We start from the raw sequence: 18,552 nt of genomic DNA, 5'->3' as shown, positions 1-18,552 counted from the left end.
AAAAAATAAAATAAAATTATATTTACTTAAAAAAAAAAAAAGAAGAGGGATAATGGATGGGAGGGAGACATACACAGTGGAGGCTGGTTCGCTAGTTGATAGAGTTGCCAGGTCACGGGGGCTGGGCCAGACATCTCAAGAGGGAAGGTCACCCAATTCTGCTTTGGGCTAGGTCACAGTAGTTCTAGAATTCAGGCTGGTACTAGTGTATAATTCATAAAAGACTCTATACGGGGTTGCATTCAGCCATGAGACAAGCTGTTCAGTCAAGAGGAATGGATTTTGCATAAAGAAGTCATCCCTGGGGCCTATCATGGGGAGGGGGGAGGGGGGAGGGATTGCATTGGGGAGTTATACATGATATAAATGATGAATTGATGGGTGCTGACGAGTTGATGGGTGCAGCACACCAACATGGCACAAATATACATATGTAACAAACCTGCACGTTATGCACATGTACCCTAGAACTTAAAGTATAATAAAAAAATGAAAAAAAAAAAAAAAAAAAAAGAAGTCATCCCTGTCTTATTCTTTATTCTCTCTCCTCTGAGTCTGACTGGACTCTGCTGACATTACCTCCACTGGCTCTGTCAGTACGGAGATAGCCCTCAGATGGCAGCCTATCATCTTAACCATTTCTTAAGATTTCTAGAGAATAGGATTGAGTCCCAAAAGACATTGGGTATATCAGCAGGGACACCAAATAGCCCTCAGAACACAGAGGTTCTATATGAACTTCAAGCCCAAATACCAGGCTTTGGGTTTCTTAGCCTCAAATGAGACTGATCTATGTTCTAACTGGTGATGCCCCATCAGCTAACCACCTAGCTCCATTCTCCCAGTTCAGCTTTTCAACACGGTCAACAAAGAACTGAACGCAGCTCCCAGGCTTCTCTGAGGGCCATGCCATCCCATGGGTTGTCTGAAGCCTTGCCCAGCAAGCTCCAGACTGTCAGCCCAGCCCACCTTGCCGAATGGCTTTTTCTTTTTATTTTCTTTTTTCTTTTTTCTGAGACAGAGTTTCACTCTTGTTGCCCAGGCTGGAGTACAATGGCACATTCTCAGCTCACTGCAAGCTCTGTCTCCCGGGTTCCAGCGATTCTGCTACCTCCGCCTCCTGAGTAGCAGGGACTACAGGCATGCACCACCATGCCTGGCTAATTTTTGTATTTTTAGTACAGACAGGGTTTCACAATGTTGACCAGGCTGATCTCGAACTCCTGACCTCAGGTGATCCACCCGCCTCAGCCTCCCAAAGTGCTAGGATTACAGGCGTAAGCCACTGTGTCTGGCCTCCAAATGGCATTTTCTTAGAAAGAAAAGCAGAGAGGTAGACAACAAGACAGTGTAGGCCCCAGGATTTTCAGGACTGGGAAAGGACAATGCCAACCCCGGCCCACACTTTTCTGAGAAGGCAGAGGTCACTCCATCATTAATGTTTGTCATGTTTCTCTTCCCAGCCAGGGCTGGCTTCCTCAGGAAGGAAGTGTGCGGCGAATTCTGTGTGCAGATCCCTGCTGCCAAATTTGCAATGTTATGGCTCTGGAGATTCAGCAATTACTGGCGGGTGAGAACAACCAGATCTCCCTGACTTCACAGCGGCCATCACAGGGCTCCTCTTGCCTAGGGGCTTTGTCTACGTCTAATGTGCCTTTTGAGCATAGTCAGGATCTGGGTTCCCCGAAATCCAAAGAGCTTTCACTGGCATCTGTAACTCCAACACTGTCACAACTAATGGATCAGAAATCTTTAACCCAGTCAGCTGCCCAGTCAGCTGGTGCAGACAGCGTCCAAGATTCCTGGGCTGATCACTTTCAGCGAGGACAGAGATCGCAAGTCCCAGCTGTGTCCCAGGTCATGGGATCTCTGTCTTCAAACTTTGAGAAGCCTGGAATTCCTCTGAGCCAGCAGGAGAGGAAGAAAAACAACTCCAAATTTGTCCTGGAGAACCAAGGTCAGCAGCCCTTGAACACTAGATTCCCTTTCTTTCCCTGAACCCAGAGCTCCTAAACCTCAAACAACACCCTATGACCCTACATTCCTTTCAAATGCTATTGCAGTGTCCAAAAAGTCCTGAGGAATCTCCAAGTACAAGGATATTGTTGGCCAGGCAAGGTGGTTCATGCCTATAATCCCAGCACTTTGGGAGGCCGAGGCGGGCAGATCACGAGGTCAGGAGATTGAGACCATTCTCGCTAACACAGTGAAACCCCATCTCTACTAAATATACAAAAAGAAATTAGCCGGGCGTGGTGGTGGGCGCCTGTAGTCCCAGCTACTTGGGAGGCTGAGGCAGGAGAATGGCGTGAACCCGGGAGGCGGAGCTTGCACTGAGTCGAGATCGTGCCACTACATTCCAGCCTGGGTGACAGAGCGAGACTCTGTCTCCAAAAAAAAAAAAAAAAAAAGGATATTGTTTCACATATTCCCACATTTGAGGTCTCCCAAGATCTGTGGAGGAGTTCCTGTGGCAGCTTATACCACACCACTTCTAATTTTCCAAAGGATGGAAAACAGACAAACAGCCATTTCTTTCACCCTGAACGCTATCTCTAAGGCTTCTGTCGAACAGATGAGCTTCCATCTCCTTGACTCATGGGAGGCTAGCTGGTCCACCTAAACTTTCAGGGTTTTTGAAGGATCTGCTATGGACTCAGAGCAGAAAAATTACTGTGAACAAATCCCAACTCCCATGGCTCTAGCTCCACCCTCTCCCCTCTTTCAACTTCTAAGTGGCCTCTGTCCATTGCCTGGGGGATGCACTGAGGCCTCAGTGTACCACATCTGTAGCTACCTTACTGTGGTTTCTCTTTTCTGCACATTACTGTCTGCCTTTAGAGATCCCTGGTCTGCCTTTAGAGATCTCCAAAACAGGGAGCCCTTGGCCTTTTCTATTCAATGATTTCTCCTTCACCTCTGTACTAATTAAAATCCCCCGTCCTTCCCCATCTTTTCCCCCACATTCTCCATCTGACCATGGACAAACCCAGATCAATGTCCTGTATCTGACTTCGGCTAAGTGAAAGCCTTGGAGTGGCACCTGCTGTAGAGGCAGCTCCAGCTTCAGTGGAGTTTGCCAGCTGTTGTCCAGAGACCTCTGTAGATCCAGGAAATAAACAATGTAAGTCCTGAGACATGTTGCAGCCTTTCCCACTAGATCCAGGACCCTCTTTGATTGGTGAAGTCCATTTTAGTCCTCAAGAGGGAGGTAGCATTCTCCTAGACCATGCCCAGAGGCTGCTGGAATTCTACCTCCAGGAGCAATTGAAACAGAGGGTTGATTTGCCATTGCTGGGACCTGATCCAAAAGATCCAGCAGTCTATCCAGTTCCTCCTGTGACCTGATGACCAATAATCCCTGCCCTGGAGCAGCACAACCCTGACCTATGTGGGTCTTCCCAACATGCAGCACCAGAGGCCAGTGGGAATAGTGGCCTGCTCTAATCCACTGTGGCAGGAGGGCCAGTCTGCAATTGTTTCCTCAGGCCAAGGTCATGTTGCAGAGCCACATAGATTACAAATATGGGAAGATCTGCTAGGGCATTGTCCCTGCCCACATCTGCCATTGTTGGGACTACAAGTCACTGGGTCTGCAGTATTCCAAGGGCCTGGGCAGCAACTTGGTGCCCCTGTCCTCTGAGAAGCAAACACCTGGACCTGGAAGTGACACATATCAGCCCCTACACAGATCAGGAAGGGACACTCTGAATATTGAGAGCCCTTGACAAGCAGCAACAGGCCTTACGAGATGCTGTTACTGATGATCCTGAGCTCCTCAGACCCTGTACCAGGAAGCCACTGAGAAACTTGAGACAATTTTGGCCTTTCTGTCAGGGCTGCCTGCTCTCTATTATGTGGCTCTTTCCAGGGCTGTGGTCCAGGCACTCATTCATGAATCCACAATCACAGATTGAGCCCATCAGAGCCTCTGACTCAGTCTCATCCGAACAGCAAAGTATAAGTCCTGGGCCATGCTTTCAAAACACCAATGAGGCTTGTGTAGATAATGTACAAGTGTTCTGGGCTAAAATACAAGCTGCTGGAGATGGTACCACTAGAGAGGCAGACAGATCCTCACAGGCCCTAATCACTCAAGGCACCCATCTTGGCCAAACTAAATTTTTACCTGAAAAATAAATTCCTCGAGATACATTTAGGAAGTCCCATAAAGACAAGGGAATTCAGGGAACAAATTTTGACCATCCCAAAGAATCTCCACTCAGGGATCCTTTAGGAGTCTAAAGATTGCTAAACCAAGGGAAAACCTTGCTCCAGAAACTCCATATCCCACCAGGCATCCCATGTGCCCCAGATCCAGAATGGGTTGGCCTGAAAGAACAGCTTGCAGTTGAACCAAAGACAGTGCAGCAGAGCTACAAGTGATCTAGTTCCTGAGCAGTACCCCATGCCCACTGGGATTCTGGGATCTCACACCCAGTGGGGGTATAACAGAGGCCCAGGTACTTTCTGTTCAGCTGGAGGCTGGAGTCAACAACCCAGCCTGGAGGGCCCTGAACCTCTTAGACCAGGTCTTTGCAAAAGTGAGGACAAGTCCCTACTTCAGCAGAGAAAACAGACAACCCAGTGACATTCGATGATGTTCAAAGCAGCTGGGAATCTTAGAGAAGGGGGTATCTGGACAGCATTGGAGCTCTCCCCAGCCAGAGAGAGCACCCTTTCTGCCGAGGTTCAGGGGCGAACAGGGGCACATCTAAGCAGAACTCTAGAGCTCACAATTTGCCAAATATATCTCCAGGATCTTTCTCAGGTAAAACTTTAGTTTAGCTAAGATGGTTGCCTTGAGCAGGGACTAGCAAGGATCTGTCTGGATCTGCGGAGTCCCATTTTCATCTTCTCAGTACTGGCTATTGCTCCTTCACCAGCTTCTCCCTAACCTTGAGTTGTAAGAGCATCCTCCAGGATTACTTGGGGCAAAAGACCAGATAAGAATAATTTGCAAAGCTGTTAGAGTAAGCTGAATAACCTCATCCAAACAAGGATTTCTGAGAATGCCAAACCTGGAGTGCCCAGAGCTTAAAGGGCCAAATTACTGGGCCATTAATTGCTGGGCCGAAATTTTACAAGTACAGTATTTGAAGGGGTAAATATTTTTCAGATTCAAAGTTTTCAGGGTCAAATGGTTCAGGGCCATGTTTTACAGGGCAAAATTTGCAGGGTCAAAATTTGCAGGGCCACACTTTCTAGGAATAAGAGTTGCGGGGTCTGGTAAGGGGAGTCCATACTTACAAGAGCATCATCCTTCCAGAAGCTCCAGAAGTTAGCTTGGATAACAAGATGAAGCTGTTTCTGCACTGGATTAACCCTGAAATGAAAGATCGAAGGCATGAGGAATCCATTCTCCTTTCTAAGGCTGAGACAGTGACCCAAGACAGGACAAAAAACGTTGAGAAGAGTCCAACTGTCACCAAATATCATGTGTGGGGAGCTACAACAGAGAAGACAACAGAGGACCCTGAGGCTCAGCCTCCTTCTACTGAGGAGGAAGGCCTGATCTTCTCTGATGCCCCCCAGTGCCTAAATAATCTGCTCTAGCAACACTCCCTTCAGCCCAGCCAATCCTGGGTCCTGTGCCACTCCTACAAATGTTCCAAACTCTGTCCTCAAATGACTTGTGCCACTCAACCAGGAAATCTATCCCAGGTCTCAACTCACCTCAGCAGAAGGCACTGGTTTATGCAAGAATACCCATTACAAGAAAAAGGAGTTCATAGGTTCCTGAACCTCTGCATCCCCTTTAAAAAGGCTTTCATTGCCATTTCCATTAACATGCAGGTGAAGCAGGGCATTCTCCAAATATACTTTGTACCTTTAAGCAAAGAGCCACCTGTTTGTGCCTCCTCATTTTCAGTGTAGTATATGATAGTCAGAGAGGGTAAAGGACCTAAAAAGTAATTCTTGTGTGGTATAGAAGCTTAAATCACATTTTATTTCAGATGGGTCAGCATTCCACATGACTCCTCCCAGCCCCACCCTAGAATGTGGACAAAGGGACTTGAACAGAGAAGAAAGGCCCTTGTTTTAGGTGCACTGAAGGTGAAGGTCAGGCTTGAATTCTATTGTCCCATGGTGTTTTGGGTTCAGAGGATCAACATGGACATGACGATAGTATAAGAAACAGTGGCCAGGAATCTAATGCATGTTTGGCCCACAGGCAAAATTCATTGATGACTTCTATACAGTAGATGCTCACAACCTGCAGGGAAGGTCCTTTAGAGTGCCATGGTGCACCTTCCTTTAGGAACGTTTATCAAAAGCACACAGCTAATGTGACAGATGTCAAAACCAGATGATAGAATCTCCCTGTCTTTTCCCTGTTGTTATTGAGATCTTTAAGGGTAACCCACCTGAGAGCCCACTCTAGTCCTGTTGCCTGTTCCAACCTCCATTGCCTTTCATTTGCATGGAATGAATGCTGCCTAGAATGAAGACTAGTTGATGAAGAGATCCCTAAAAGGGTCAAAATAAAAACAACTTTGGGCTGAGTCTTGCACTCAACAATTCAAATATTCAAGTACTTGCTGTGTGTCGGGCACTGTGCCAGGCACTACAGAGACAACAGTGAACAATACACAGGCCTTGTCTCATAAAGCTCATGAACTCTGGGATAGACAGTCATATAAAAAGTCATTAGAAGCAATAAGATGAAAGTACATAGGAGGGCACTTAATCTAGTTTTGGGGGATGTTCATGGAAAGTTTCCTAGAAGAGATGATATGTAGGTTGAGTTCCAAAGGATGAGTAGGCGTTAGCTGGGAAGGAGGTAGGGAGTAGAGAGGCTTCCCCAGCCTGAGAGGACAACACGAACAGAGGCATGGTGTCAAACAACAGCATGCCGTGTCAGAGAATAGTGACTCACTGGAGAAACTCCTGTATAATAATTTTAAAAAACACACAGTAAAATATTTAAGGGATCAGAATGAGGTTGCCAAGCTGGAGAATGAATGGCATTCATTCACCCATTCTTCATTCCTTCAATAAATATTGAGCACCTATTATATGCCAGGCACTTTTATAGGCACCAGGAATACAGCAGTGAACATAAGAGGGAAAAAAAATCTGCTCTCTCAGGGAGCTTATGATGGGAGCATGCCTGGGAGGAAGAGAAAAGAAGTATAAATTAAAAACATAGTATATAGAAGGTGACCAGATATATGTAAAAAATAAGGGTAATGGGATTAGAGAAGACTTGAATGGGAGTATAGTTTTAAATAAGAAGCTCAGGGCAGGTCTCACTAGGAAATCAACATGTCAGCAAGGACTTGAGGGTGATAAGAGAGTAAGCCACATGGGTAAATGAGGAAGAGCATTCCAGCCAGAAATTATAGCTAATGCAGATGCCTGGAGGTTGGCGACTGCCCAGTCTGTCAGAAGGAACAAGGAAGCCAGTGAACCTAAAGCAGAGTAATAAAGGAATAAAGGGAGAAAGTGGTAGAGGATGACTCCAGAGTGGTAAGGGGCCACATGGTATAAGGCCTGGTAGGAAGCCAGCAAGGAAGCTAGCTCTTACTTTGAGTAAATTGGGGGCTATTAGGGGGTCTGCTTAGATCTGACTTATATCTTAAAAGGATCACTTAGGTCATGGTGCTAAAAATAGAGCATTGGGGGTATAGATTAGAGTAGAAGCAGGGAGATTTAGTTTTAAGGTTACTTCAGTAATTACAGCAGCAGAGGAGATTACAGGCATTTAGACGCTGGGTTCATTTTCAAGGTAGAGACAATAGGATTTACTGATAGATTGGATGTGGACAATTAGAGAAAAAAAATGTCAAGGATGGCACCAAAGTTTTTGCCCTGAACAACCGGCAGGACGAAGTTGCCATTAATTGATGTGGGAAATACTGACATTGGAGTAGGTTTGGTGTTACTGGGTGATGGTGGGAGAAAGGGAGTCAGGAGTTCACATTTGTATTGTTTGAGATGAATGTATGTTGCTTAAATGAAAGAGATCTAAGGACTGGTCTTCGGGACTCTTTAATGTCAAAGATTGAGAAGAGGAGGAAGAACCGGTAGGCAGAGGAGACTGAGACACAGCAGCCAGCAAGACAGAAGGAAAGCTAGAAGAGCGGCATACTGGAAGCCAAGAAACAAAAGTGTTTCAAGGAGAAGGTGACCAATGGAATGACAAGTTGCCAATCAGTCAATTAATATGAGGACTTATAGTTGATCATTAGATTTAGCAATATAGAGATCACTAATGACCCTGAGAAGAATAGCCTCAGGTGAGTAATGGAGGAACGGACACGACTAAAAGAAAGTGACTCAGAAGGGTCACAGCAGCATCAGGTGGGAATCTGGGGTTAATGTGCATACATCTTGGTTTAGGGTGGGTGGAGCAGGTCCTTCCCATGCTCCCCTATAGGCTCCTGCATGCCCCCCAGATTTCGATTATGGTAATTTCAGGCAACTGGCCACCAGGATTGCTTGACTTTTGTACCTGCTCACCCCTAGCAGGGAAGTCATAGAATATGCTGAGTGCAGAAGTAAATGTGGAAGCATCACTTTGCTTTGTTCAGTCCTGTCATGCCACCCTCTTGTCACCCTCCAGGGACTGGGAATCCCTGAGCAGGAGCAGAAACTTGCTCTGCTCAACATTCCATGTTGTTGGAGATCCTCAGACACAAGGGCTCAGTTATCTCCACTCATTCACTCAAATTCTAGTCCCTCTCCTCTATGGGGCTTGGGGTAAAAGTCTAGAGGGACTAGAAAACATCCTCTGCTCCTAAATTTCCACATGCTCTGAGTCTCATCCTCTTTCAGCAGCCTCATGATCCTTTAGTTAACCTTCCCATCATCGCCCTATATTTGTCCTTGCCTGTCCAGGCTGAATCCCTGGAAAGACGTTAATACTGTATGAACACAGTAGTAAAAAAAAAAAGCCGTTATAAAAATACTCATATTGTGTTCTTATTTTTAAAAAATTATTTTTTTAATACTTTAAGTTCTAGGATACATGTGCACAATGTGCAGGTTTGTTACATATATATACATGTGCCCTATTGGTGTACTGCACCCATTAACTTGTCATTTACATTAGGTATATCTCCTAATGCTATCCCTCCTCTCTTCCCCCACTCCATGACAGGCCCTGGTGTGTGATGTTCCCCACCCTATGTCCAAGTGTTCTCATTGTTCAATTCCCACCTACGAATGAGAACATGCGGTGTTTGATTTTCTGTCCTTGTGATAGTTTGCTGAGAATAATGGTTTCCAGCTTCATCCATGTCCCTACAAAGGACATGAACTCATTCTTTTTTATGGCTGCATAGTATTTCATGGTGTATATGTGCCACATTTTCTTAATCCAGTCTATCATTGATGGACATTTGGGTTGGTTTCAAGTATTTGCTATTGTGAATAGTGCTGCAATAAACTTACGTTTGCATGTGTCTTTATAGCAGCATGATTTATAGTCCTTTGGGTATATACCCAGTAATGGGATAGCTGGGTCAAATGGTATTTCTAGTTCTAGATCCTTGAGGAATCGCCACATTGTCGTCCACAATGGTTGAACTAGTTTACAGTCCCACCAACAGTGTAAAAGTATTCCTATTTCTCCACATCCTCTCCAGCACCTATTGTTTCCTGACTTTTTAATGATTGCCATTCTAACTGGTGTGAGATGGCATCTCATTGTGGTTTTGATTTGCATTTCTCTGATGGCGAGTGATGATGAGCATTTTTTCATGTGTCTGTTGGCTGTATAAATGTCTTCTTTTGAGAAGTGTCTGTTCATATCCTTCATCTACTTTTTGATGGGGTTGTTTGACTTTTTTCTTGTAAATTTGTTTAAGTTCTTTGTAGATTCTGGATATTAGCCCTTTGTCAGATGGGTNATTCCAATTGTTAACTTTGTATTCTGTGACCTTGCTAAGCTCTTTTATTAGTTCTAGAAGTGTTGTTGTAGACTTCTTTTGGGATTTTCTACATAGATACTTATGTCGTTCATAAATAAATATTTTTTCTCTTCTTTTGTCTTAATTTTCTTGTTTTATTCCATGGCTAGGGCTTCCATAATGATATTGAGAGAGACAGAGAACATCCTTACCTTATTCTTGACTATAGGATGAAACAAATCAGTCTTTCATCATTTAATGTTCATTGTGCACTTTCTCAGATTAAGGAAGCTCTTTTATTTTTAGTTTGCTAAAAGTTTTTACCATAAATGGAAGTTTAATTTTGTCAAATAATTTTTCTGCATTTATTGATGATCATATGTTTTTTCTTCTTTCAAGTTCATTCATTTCTGGTTTTATTTATATTTAATTTTGTCTGCTTGCTTTGGACATAGTTTGCTCTTTTATTTCTAGTTTTGTAAGGTAAAAACATATCTTGTGGGTCTGAGATCTTTTTATTTCTATAGTAACCATTTTATACTGTGCACTTCCGTGTAATCACTGTTTTAGTCATCTCATATTTGTTGAAGTTTTGCAGGTTCATTTTCATTCACTTCAAAATACTTTAATTTTTTTTAAGACTTCCTCTTTGATCTATGGATTATTTAGAATTGTGCTGTTTAATTTCCAAGTATTTGGAGATTTTCTAATTGGCATTCTGTTATTTTTCTCTAGGCTAATTCTGTTATGGTCTGAGAACATACTTTGTATGATTTCTGCTCTTTTTAATTTGTTGAGCTTTATTTTGAGCCTGGATAAAGTCTATCCTGGTGAGTGTTATAACGCACTTATAAAAGAAAGTATATTTTGCTGTTGCATGGTTTGCTCCAGAAATGTCAATTAGGTATAACTGGTTAATAATGTTGTTAAGGACTTCCATATTCTTGCTGGTTTTCTCTCTACATGTTCTATCAGTTACTGAGAGAAAAGTAATAAAGTCTCCAACTACAGTTCTGGCTCTGCCTTTATTTCCTTTCAGTTCTATTTGGTTTTGTCTAATGTATTTTGAAACTCTGATGTTATGTGCATAAGCGTTTAGCATTGTTATGTCTTCCTGTAAAATTGATTGTTTTATCATTATGTCATGTCTCTCTTTATCCTTGATAATGTTCCTTTTTCTGAAGTCTATTTTGTTTCTTATCAAAATAGCTATTTCAGTCTTTTGGGGTTAGTGTTTACATGGTTTATTTTTTCTTTCTTTTAATTTTTACTTTATAAATGTCTTTTATTTAAAATTGATTTATTGAGGACAGCATATTGTTGGGGTTTGCTTTTTGATCCTATCTGACAATCTCCCTTTTTTAACTGGTGCATTCAGGCATTCATATTTAATGTGATTGTTGATATGGTTGGATTAACATCTACCATCATATTAGCTGTTTTGTATTTCTTCCATATGTTCCTCATTTCTTTTTAACTCTTTTTCTCTTTTCTCTTGGGTTAATTGAGCATTTTTATGATTCCATTTTATTTCCTAATTGACATTATTTATACTACTTAAAAAATGTTTTTAGTGTTTGCCCTGGGGTTTACAATATACAACTGTAATTAGATAAGCTCTTGTCTGTAGAAAGTATCCCAGGCCTAAAACAAACAAGCAAAAAGGATGCAAAATCACTGAACTTCTTTATAGATTGATATAATTAATATTTACTTCGTGTCCATCATAGTCCAGGTATAATTCTAAACACTTACATGTATTAACTGATTCATTGCTCTTAGCAACACTAAAAAGTGGATCCAATTGTTAACCCCATTTTATGGATAAAGAAATTGAAATTGAAGCCTGGAAGTTATTTACCATGATAAAATCATGTTCCCATGATCACAAGAAGACTGGTCAGACTCCAGAGCTAATACTTAAAAGCACTGTGTTATGCTGCTATGTGCTAGCCTAGAAAACTGCCATTTAGAATTTTAATACCTAGACTTTCAACTTACAAAACATCATTTGAGGGCATTTTTCCCAAATATGCTACAGAAGTTGACCTCTAGAGGGAGTGGGGGGGTGGGGGAAGAAATTGATGCTTAGCTTATATTTCTACATACTGAATTTTGTAAATCAAGTATTTTTAAGTCAGTGGTATCATAAAATGATACTTTCTAATCACCTAATTTTAAAACTGAGAGCATACTTGGATATCGTCCAATGTTCCGATTTTGCTGATAAGGGGAATCATGCCCCCAAGAAATTACATTTCTTGCCTAATAATTAGTAACAGAGCCAGAAGTTGAACCCATTATGGAGCTCCCTCCCCAAAGCTCTGCTATCCACCTCCTCTGTGCTCTCATACGGTTTTATACATACTTCTTATCACTGAACATATCATCACACTAGGGGCTATTTGTTCTTTTATATATTTGCATCCCCTATTAATTTTTTTTATTTTATTTGTTTATTTATTTTCTGATACTTTATTTATTTATTTAAGTGAAAGCAAGTTTATTCAGAAAGTAAAGGAATAAAAGAATGGCTACTCCACAGACGGAGCAGCCCCAAGGGCTGGTTGCCTATTTTTATGGTTATTTCTTTTTTAAAAAATTATACTTTAAGTTCTAGGGTACATGTGCACAATGTGCAGGTTTGTTACATATGTATACCTGTGCCATGTTGGTGTGCTGCACCCTTTAACTTGTCATTGACATTAGGTAAATTTCCTAAAGCTATCCGTCCCCAGTCCTCCCACCCCATGACAGGTCCTGGTATGTGACATTCCCTACCCTGTGTCCAGGTGTTCTCATTGTTCAATTCCCACCTATGAGTGAGAACATGCAGGTTTGGTTGTCTGTCCTTGTGATAGTTTGCTCAGAATGATGGTTTCCAGCTTCATCCATGTCCTATGGATGAAGGACATGAACTCATCATTTTGTATGGCTGCATAATATTCCATGGGGTATATGTGCCATATTTTCTTAATCCAGTCTATCATTGATGGACATTTGGATTGGTTCAAAGTCTTTGCTATTGCAAATAGTGCCGCAGTAAACATACGTGTACATGTGTCTTTATAACAGCATGATTTATATTCCTTTGGGTATATGTCCAGTAATGGCATGGCTGGGTCAAATGGTATTTCTAGTTCTAGATCTCTGAGGAATCGCCACACTGTCTTCCACAATGGTTGACCTAATTTACAGTCCCACCAACAGTGTAAAAGTGTTCCTATTTCTCCACATCCTCTCCAGCACCTGTTGTTTCCTGAATTTTAATGATCGCCATTCTAACTCATGTGAGATGGTATCTCATCGTAGTTTTGATTTGCATTTCTCTGACGGCCAGTGATGATGTGTCTCAAAAGAAGTCTACAAAGGCAGGCAGTCCTCCTTGAGCTGTGGTGGGCTTCACCCAGTTCGAGCTTCCTGGCAGCTTTTTTTACCTACTCAAGCCTCAGCAATGGTGGATGCCCCTCCCCCAGCCTCACTGCTGCCTTATAGTTTGATCTCAGACTGCTGTGCTAGCAGTGAGTGAGGCTCCATGGGCGTGGGACTCTCTGAGCCAGGTGCAGAATATAATCTCCTGGTGTGCTGTTTGCTAAAACCACTGGAAAAGTGCAGTATTAGGGTGAGAGTGTCCCAATTTTCCAGCTACCATCTGTCACAGCTTCCCTTGGCTAGGAAAGGGAATTCCCCAACCTCTTGCACTTCCCGGGTGAGGCAATGCCCTGCCCTGCTTTGGCTCACACTCTGTGGGCTACACCCAATGTCCGACAAGCCCTAGTGAGATGAACCCGGTACCTCAGTTGGAAATGCAGAAATCACCTGTCTTCTGCATTGCTCATGCTGGGAGCTGTAGACTGGAGCTGTTCCTATTCAGCCATCTTGGAACCAGAACCCTAAAAAATTTATTCTTTACAGCAGTTTTAGGTTTGCAGAAAAATTGAGTGGAGTATGGAGAATTCCTATATATTCCCCTCCTGCCACTGGCCCACATACACACTTTCCCTTATTATTAACATGTTGCACTACTGTAATACATTTGTTACAATTGAGGAGCCAATATTGATACACTATTATTAATTAAAGACTGTCATTTACATTAGGGTTCACTTTTTGTGTTATACATGCTGTGGGTTTTGACCAATGTATAATGACATGTGTCAACCATTACAGTATCATACTGAATAATTTCACTGGCCTAAAACCCTCTGTGCTCCAGGGAGGGGAACACCACACACTGGGGCCTGTTGGGGAGTGGGGGGCTAGAGGAAGGATAGCATTAGGAGAAATACCTAATGTAGGTGATAGGTTGATGGGTGCAGCAAACCACTGTAGCACGTGTATACCTATGTAACAAAACTGCACATTCTGCACATGTACTCCAGAACTTAAAGTATATTTAAAAAATCCCCTGTGCTCTACCTATTCAATCCCTCTCTCCCTTCCCCCAAATCCCTGGTAATCACTGATCATTAAAAAAAATTATGGTAAAAATAGATATAACACAAAGCATACCATTTTAGCCATTTTTAAGTGTAGAATTTGGTGGCATTAAATACATTCACAATGTTGTGTGACCATCACCACTATCTATTTCAAACACTTTTTCATCATACCAAACAGAAACTCTGTACCTACTAAACAATAACTCCCTCATCCCTCCCCCGAACCCTGAGACCCTGGTAACCTCTATTCCACTTTCTGTCTCTGATAATTTGCCTATTCTAAGTATCTCATATAAGCGAAATCATACACTATTTGTCCTTTCGTGTCTGGCTTATTTCACTTAGTGTAATGTTTTCAAGGTTTATCCACGTTGGACATGTCAGAATTTTTTTTTTTTTTGAGATGGAGTCTGGCTGTGTTGCTCAGGCTGGAGTGCAGTGGTGTGATCTTGGCTCACTGCAACCTCCACCTCCCAGGTTCAAGAGATTCTGCTGCCTCAGCCTCCCGAGTAGCTGGGATTATAGGTGCGTGCCACCATACCCAGCCAATTTTTGTATTTTCAGTAGAGACAGGGTTTTGTCATGTTGGCCAGGCTGGTCTCGAACTCCTGACCTCAGGTGATCTGCCTGTCTTGGCCTCCCAAAGTGCTGAGATTACAGACGTGAGCCACCATCCCAGCCACATGTCAGAATTTTGTTCCTTTTTATGGCTAAATAATATTCTATTGTGTGTATATACCACATTTTGTTTATCCATTTTGTCTTTGTTTCCACCTTTTGGCTATTGTGAATAATGCTACTATGAACATTGGTGTGGAAATATCTGAGTCCCTGCTTTGTTTTCCTTTGGGTATATACCCAGGAGTAAAATTGCTGAATCATTATGGTAATTAATAGAGGAACTGACAAACTGTTTTCCTTAAATGGCTGTACCATTTTACACTCCCACCAGCAATGCACCAGGGTTTCAATTTCTTTTCATCCTAGAGAACACTTTCTTTTTTTTTTTTTATATAATAGTCATTCTAAGTGGTATGGTGTACAGTTGTGGTTTTGATTTGCATTTCTCTAATGAGTAATGATGTTGAGCATCTTTTCATGTGCTTATTGCCATCTGTGTATCTTCTTCGGAGACTATTTGAACACGTTGCCCATTTTTGAATTGGGCCTTTTGAGTTTTTTGTTGTTGACTATGGATCTTTTTACTGTCTACATAGTTTTGCCCTTTCCAGAATGTCATATATTTGGAACCATGCAGTATGTAACCTTTTCAGATTGACTTCTTCATTTAGTAATATGTACTTAGGTTCTTCCATGTCTTTTCATAGTGTGACACCTCATTTCTTTTTAATGCTGAGTCATAGTCCATTGTATGGATATACCACAGTTTATCTGTTCATCTACTAAAGGACATCTCGGTTGCTTCCAAGTTTTGGCAATCACGAATAAAGCTGAGATAAACATCCATGTGCAGGTTTTTGTGTGGATATAGGTTTTCAATTTATTTGGGTAAACATAAAGGAGCTTAATTGCTAGGTTGTATGGTAAGTGTATTGGATCCAAGAGTCACAGAGATCCCTTTCTGTCATAAACATCTGGAATGCTCATGCTTTCTTTCAAATTCTTTTTAAAAGTCCATGGACCTGGCCGGGCGTGGTGGCTCATGCCTGTAATCCCAGCACTTTGGGAGGCCGAGGCGGGCGGATCACAAGGTCAGGAGATCGAGACCATCCTGGCTAACACAGTGAAACCCCGTCTCTACTAAAAATACAAAAAATCAGCCGAGCGTGGTGGTGGGCACCTGTAGTCCCAGCTACTCAGGAGGCTGAGGCAGGAGAATGGCGTGAACCTGGGAGGCAGAGCTTGCAGTGAGCCGAGATCGCGCCACTGTACTCCAGCCTGGGTGACAGAGCGAGACTCCGTCTCCAAAAAAAAAAGAAAAAAAAAGTCCATGGACCTAACTGGAATATTCAGCTAGGGACTTGGAAGGAGTGTGTGAGTGTGTGTGCGTGCGTATGTGAGACAGAGAGAGAGAGACAGAGAGAGAGAGAGAGAAAGAGAAAGAGAGAGAGAGAGAGAGAGAGAGAGAGAGAGAGAGAGAGAGAGAGAGAAAAGAGCTTTTGCTTAGGCTATTGACCTAGGAGGTTCCTGAAATGAGAGGCTGGGTCAATAGGCCCCAGACACTGCCCACATGCCTCATGAGCACCAGATGTGCTCTATGGTTAGGTGAAGAAGCATGTCCCCAACTGAGAGGAACAGACACACCTGGTGGAAGAATGCAAAACTGAACACAATTCTTTACTGCATACATTTCATATGACCGATTATATTGTCAAGGCTCCAGTGCTTTCCTCAGAAATCTTTCATGGTATGTTTTTCAATTTTTTTCACTGTGACTATGTAGTGACTGTGACCCACAGTAAGAAATATAGTTTATGAAATAACCCTGCACATCTATTTTTATAAATATGTTTACAGATCTGTAACTGAATTCAAAGTTTTGTGAAACTATCCTACTTTTATTACATGTGATGCTCCCTAATATTTTCTATCCTGTTTCAATAAAAAAAACTCTAAAGGTGATTCTCTAAAATGATTTTGTGACAATAATGGGCCTGGACCTGCAGTTTGAAAATACTGCCTTAGGATCATTTTACAGTTTTATTAAAGAAATACACTTCTGTCATTTTGTTTAAAGATGATTACCTCTAAGAGACAAGAAGAATTTTGTGGAGTATAGGTAAGCTTTATCCTTGACTGGAGTGATGCAAGAACAGAATTCTCAAGCTTAAGAGTGTGTGATAGTATGTGATAGTATGTTCTCACTTTTCTGTGGAATCTAAAAATCAAATCAATTGAACTCACAGACATAGAGTAGGATGGTTACCAGAGGCTGGGAAGGGGGTGGGGTTTGAGAGGAAGGTGAAGATGGTTCATGGGTTCAAAAAGATAGAATTAATTAATAAGACCTACTATTTGATAGCACAATAAGGTGACTATAATCAGTAATAATTGTATATTTTAGAATAACTTGAAAAATGTGTTAATAATTGGATTGTTTGTAACTCAAAGGATAAATGCTTGAGGGGATGGATGCCCCATTCTCCATGATGTGCTTATTTCATATTGCATGCCTGTATGAAAACATCTCAGGTACCCCTTAAATATATACACCTACTATGTACCCACAAAAATTTTAAAAAATAATAATAATAATTTAAGAAGAGTCTGTGTGATTGAAAGGTCTAGTGAAAACAGACACTACTAACATAACTTTGACTGGATAAGACCCTGTACTATGTGAGAGGCTGATCCTTTCTGACCTGCAGGCATATCTAAATTAATGTTTGTTGGAGCATTGTTTATAGTGATTAAGAGGTAGAAAGAACTTTAATAGGGGAATTACTAAATAACTTGTGATATACTCATGCTATAAAAAATAGAAAAAAACAGAGTAAATCCAACAGGAATAAAAAGTCTGGGGCAACAAATCTCAAATGGTGAATTGGTTAGATACTGGGCAGGCAGTGGGGTACATATAAGAAATTCCAGAAAGAGGTGAGAAATGAGTGGATTGAAAAAGCATATCCATTATAACATACATCTTTATGTTTGAAAAACAAACATTAAAAGCTGTTACTTTTTTCTCACTTTGTAACATAGACTACAAAACAGCAGAGCTTTACATTACCTTCTTAGTTCTTAGGGATACACAGAAGACACTAGAGCTTTAAATAATTAGGGTGTGCCCCTTCCCAGAAGTTGCATCAGAAGTTTTAGGGAGCAGTCATAAGACTTTCATGTTTTAAATAGTTGAGAAACATTTGTTTGAAGACCTGGTAGAAATACACTAAATTCACTTTTTCAAGAGTTACTCCTTGGGGGAAAATCAATGGTATGCATGTGGTTCTTATTGCTTTTTTTCAGATAATATAAAAATAGTTATTAGACAAAGGACAGCCAAGTAGGAGGGTTACTCTATAAGTAAATGACTCACTAAGAGTATATCGGCAAACTAACCATGGACATCTCCTAACACACTGTAGTCCTGCTATAAACCATAATTCTCTGTAAGGATAACAAGAATCACTATTAAGCAATCTCAGCTTTTAATGATTTAATTGCTATGGTTTTGGGAGTTTGGAGGAGTTTGGGAGAATTACAATGAAGACTAAAGCTGATATTCACCATTAAAACAAACAAACGCTACTTTTCCCACTCTTCCCACAAAAACTCAATACTTTCCAACCATG

At 41.7% G+C, this 18,552-nt stretch overlaps 1 protein-coding gene across 2 annotated transcripts in view; it reads left to right on the top strand.

Annotated features, from left to right (window-relative positions):
- Nucleotides 1–5,843, top strand: part of SPATA31F3 (SPATA31 subfamily F member 3) — a 12,932-nt gene extending 7,089 nt beyond the window's left edge. The window contains exons 4-5 of one of the 2 annotated variants that reach the window (XM_017865597.1): nucleotides 1,464–1,957; nucleotides 5,270–5,843. In XM_017865597.1, coding sequence (XP_017721086.1) covers nucleotides 1,464–1,957; nucleotides 5,270–5,556 — 781 coding nt within the window. In that variant the 3' untranslated portion in view covers nucleotides 5,557–5,843. The remainder of the gene's footprint in view (nucleotides 1–1,463; nucleotides 1,958–5,269) is intronic. The other variant, XM_017865598.1, reaches the window with a different exon arrangement.
- The last annotated feature ends 12,709 nt before the right edge of the window (nucleotides 5,844–18,552 follow it).

This window comes from Rhinopithecus bieti, unplaced genomic scaffold (assembly GCF_001698545.2).
Source record: "Rhinopithecus bieti isolate Rb0 unplaced genomic scaffold, ASM169854v2 scaffold_82876, whole genome shotgun sequence".
NCBI classification, from domain to species: domain Eukaryota; kingdom Metazoa; phylum Chordata; class Mammalia; order Primates; family Cercopithecidae; genus Rhinopithecus; species Rhinopithecus bieti.
Note: the sequence above shows the minus strand (reverse complement) of the source record. Positions and strands in the feature narration are given on the sequence as shown.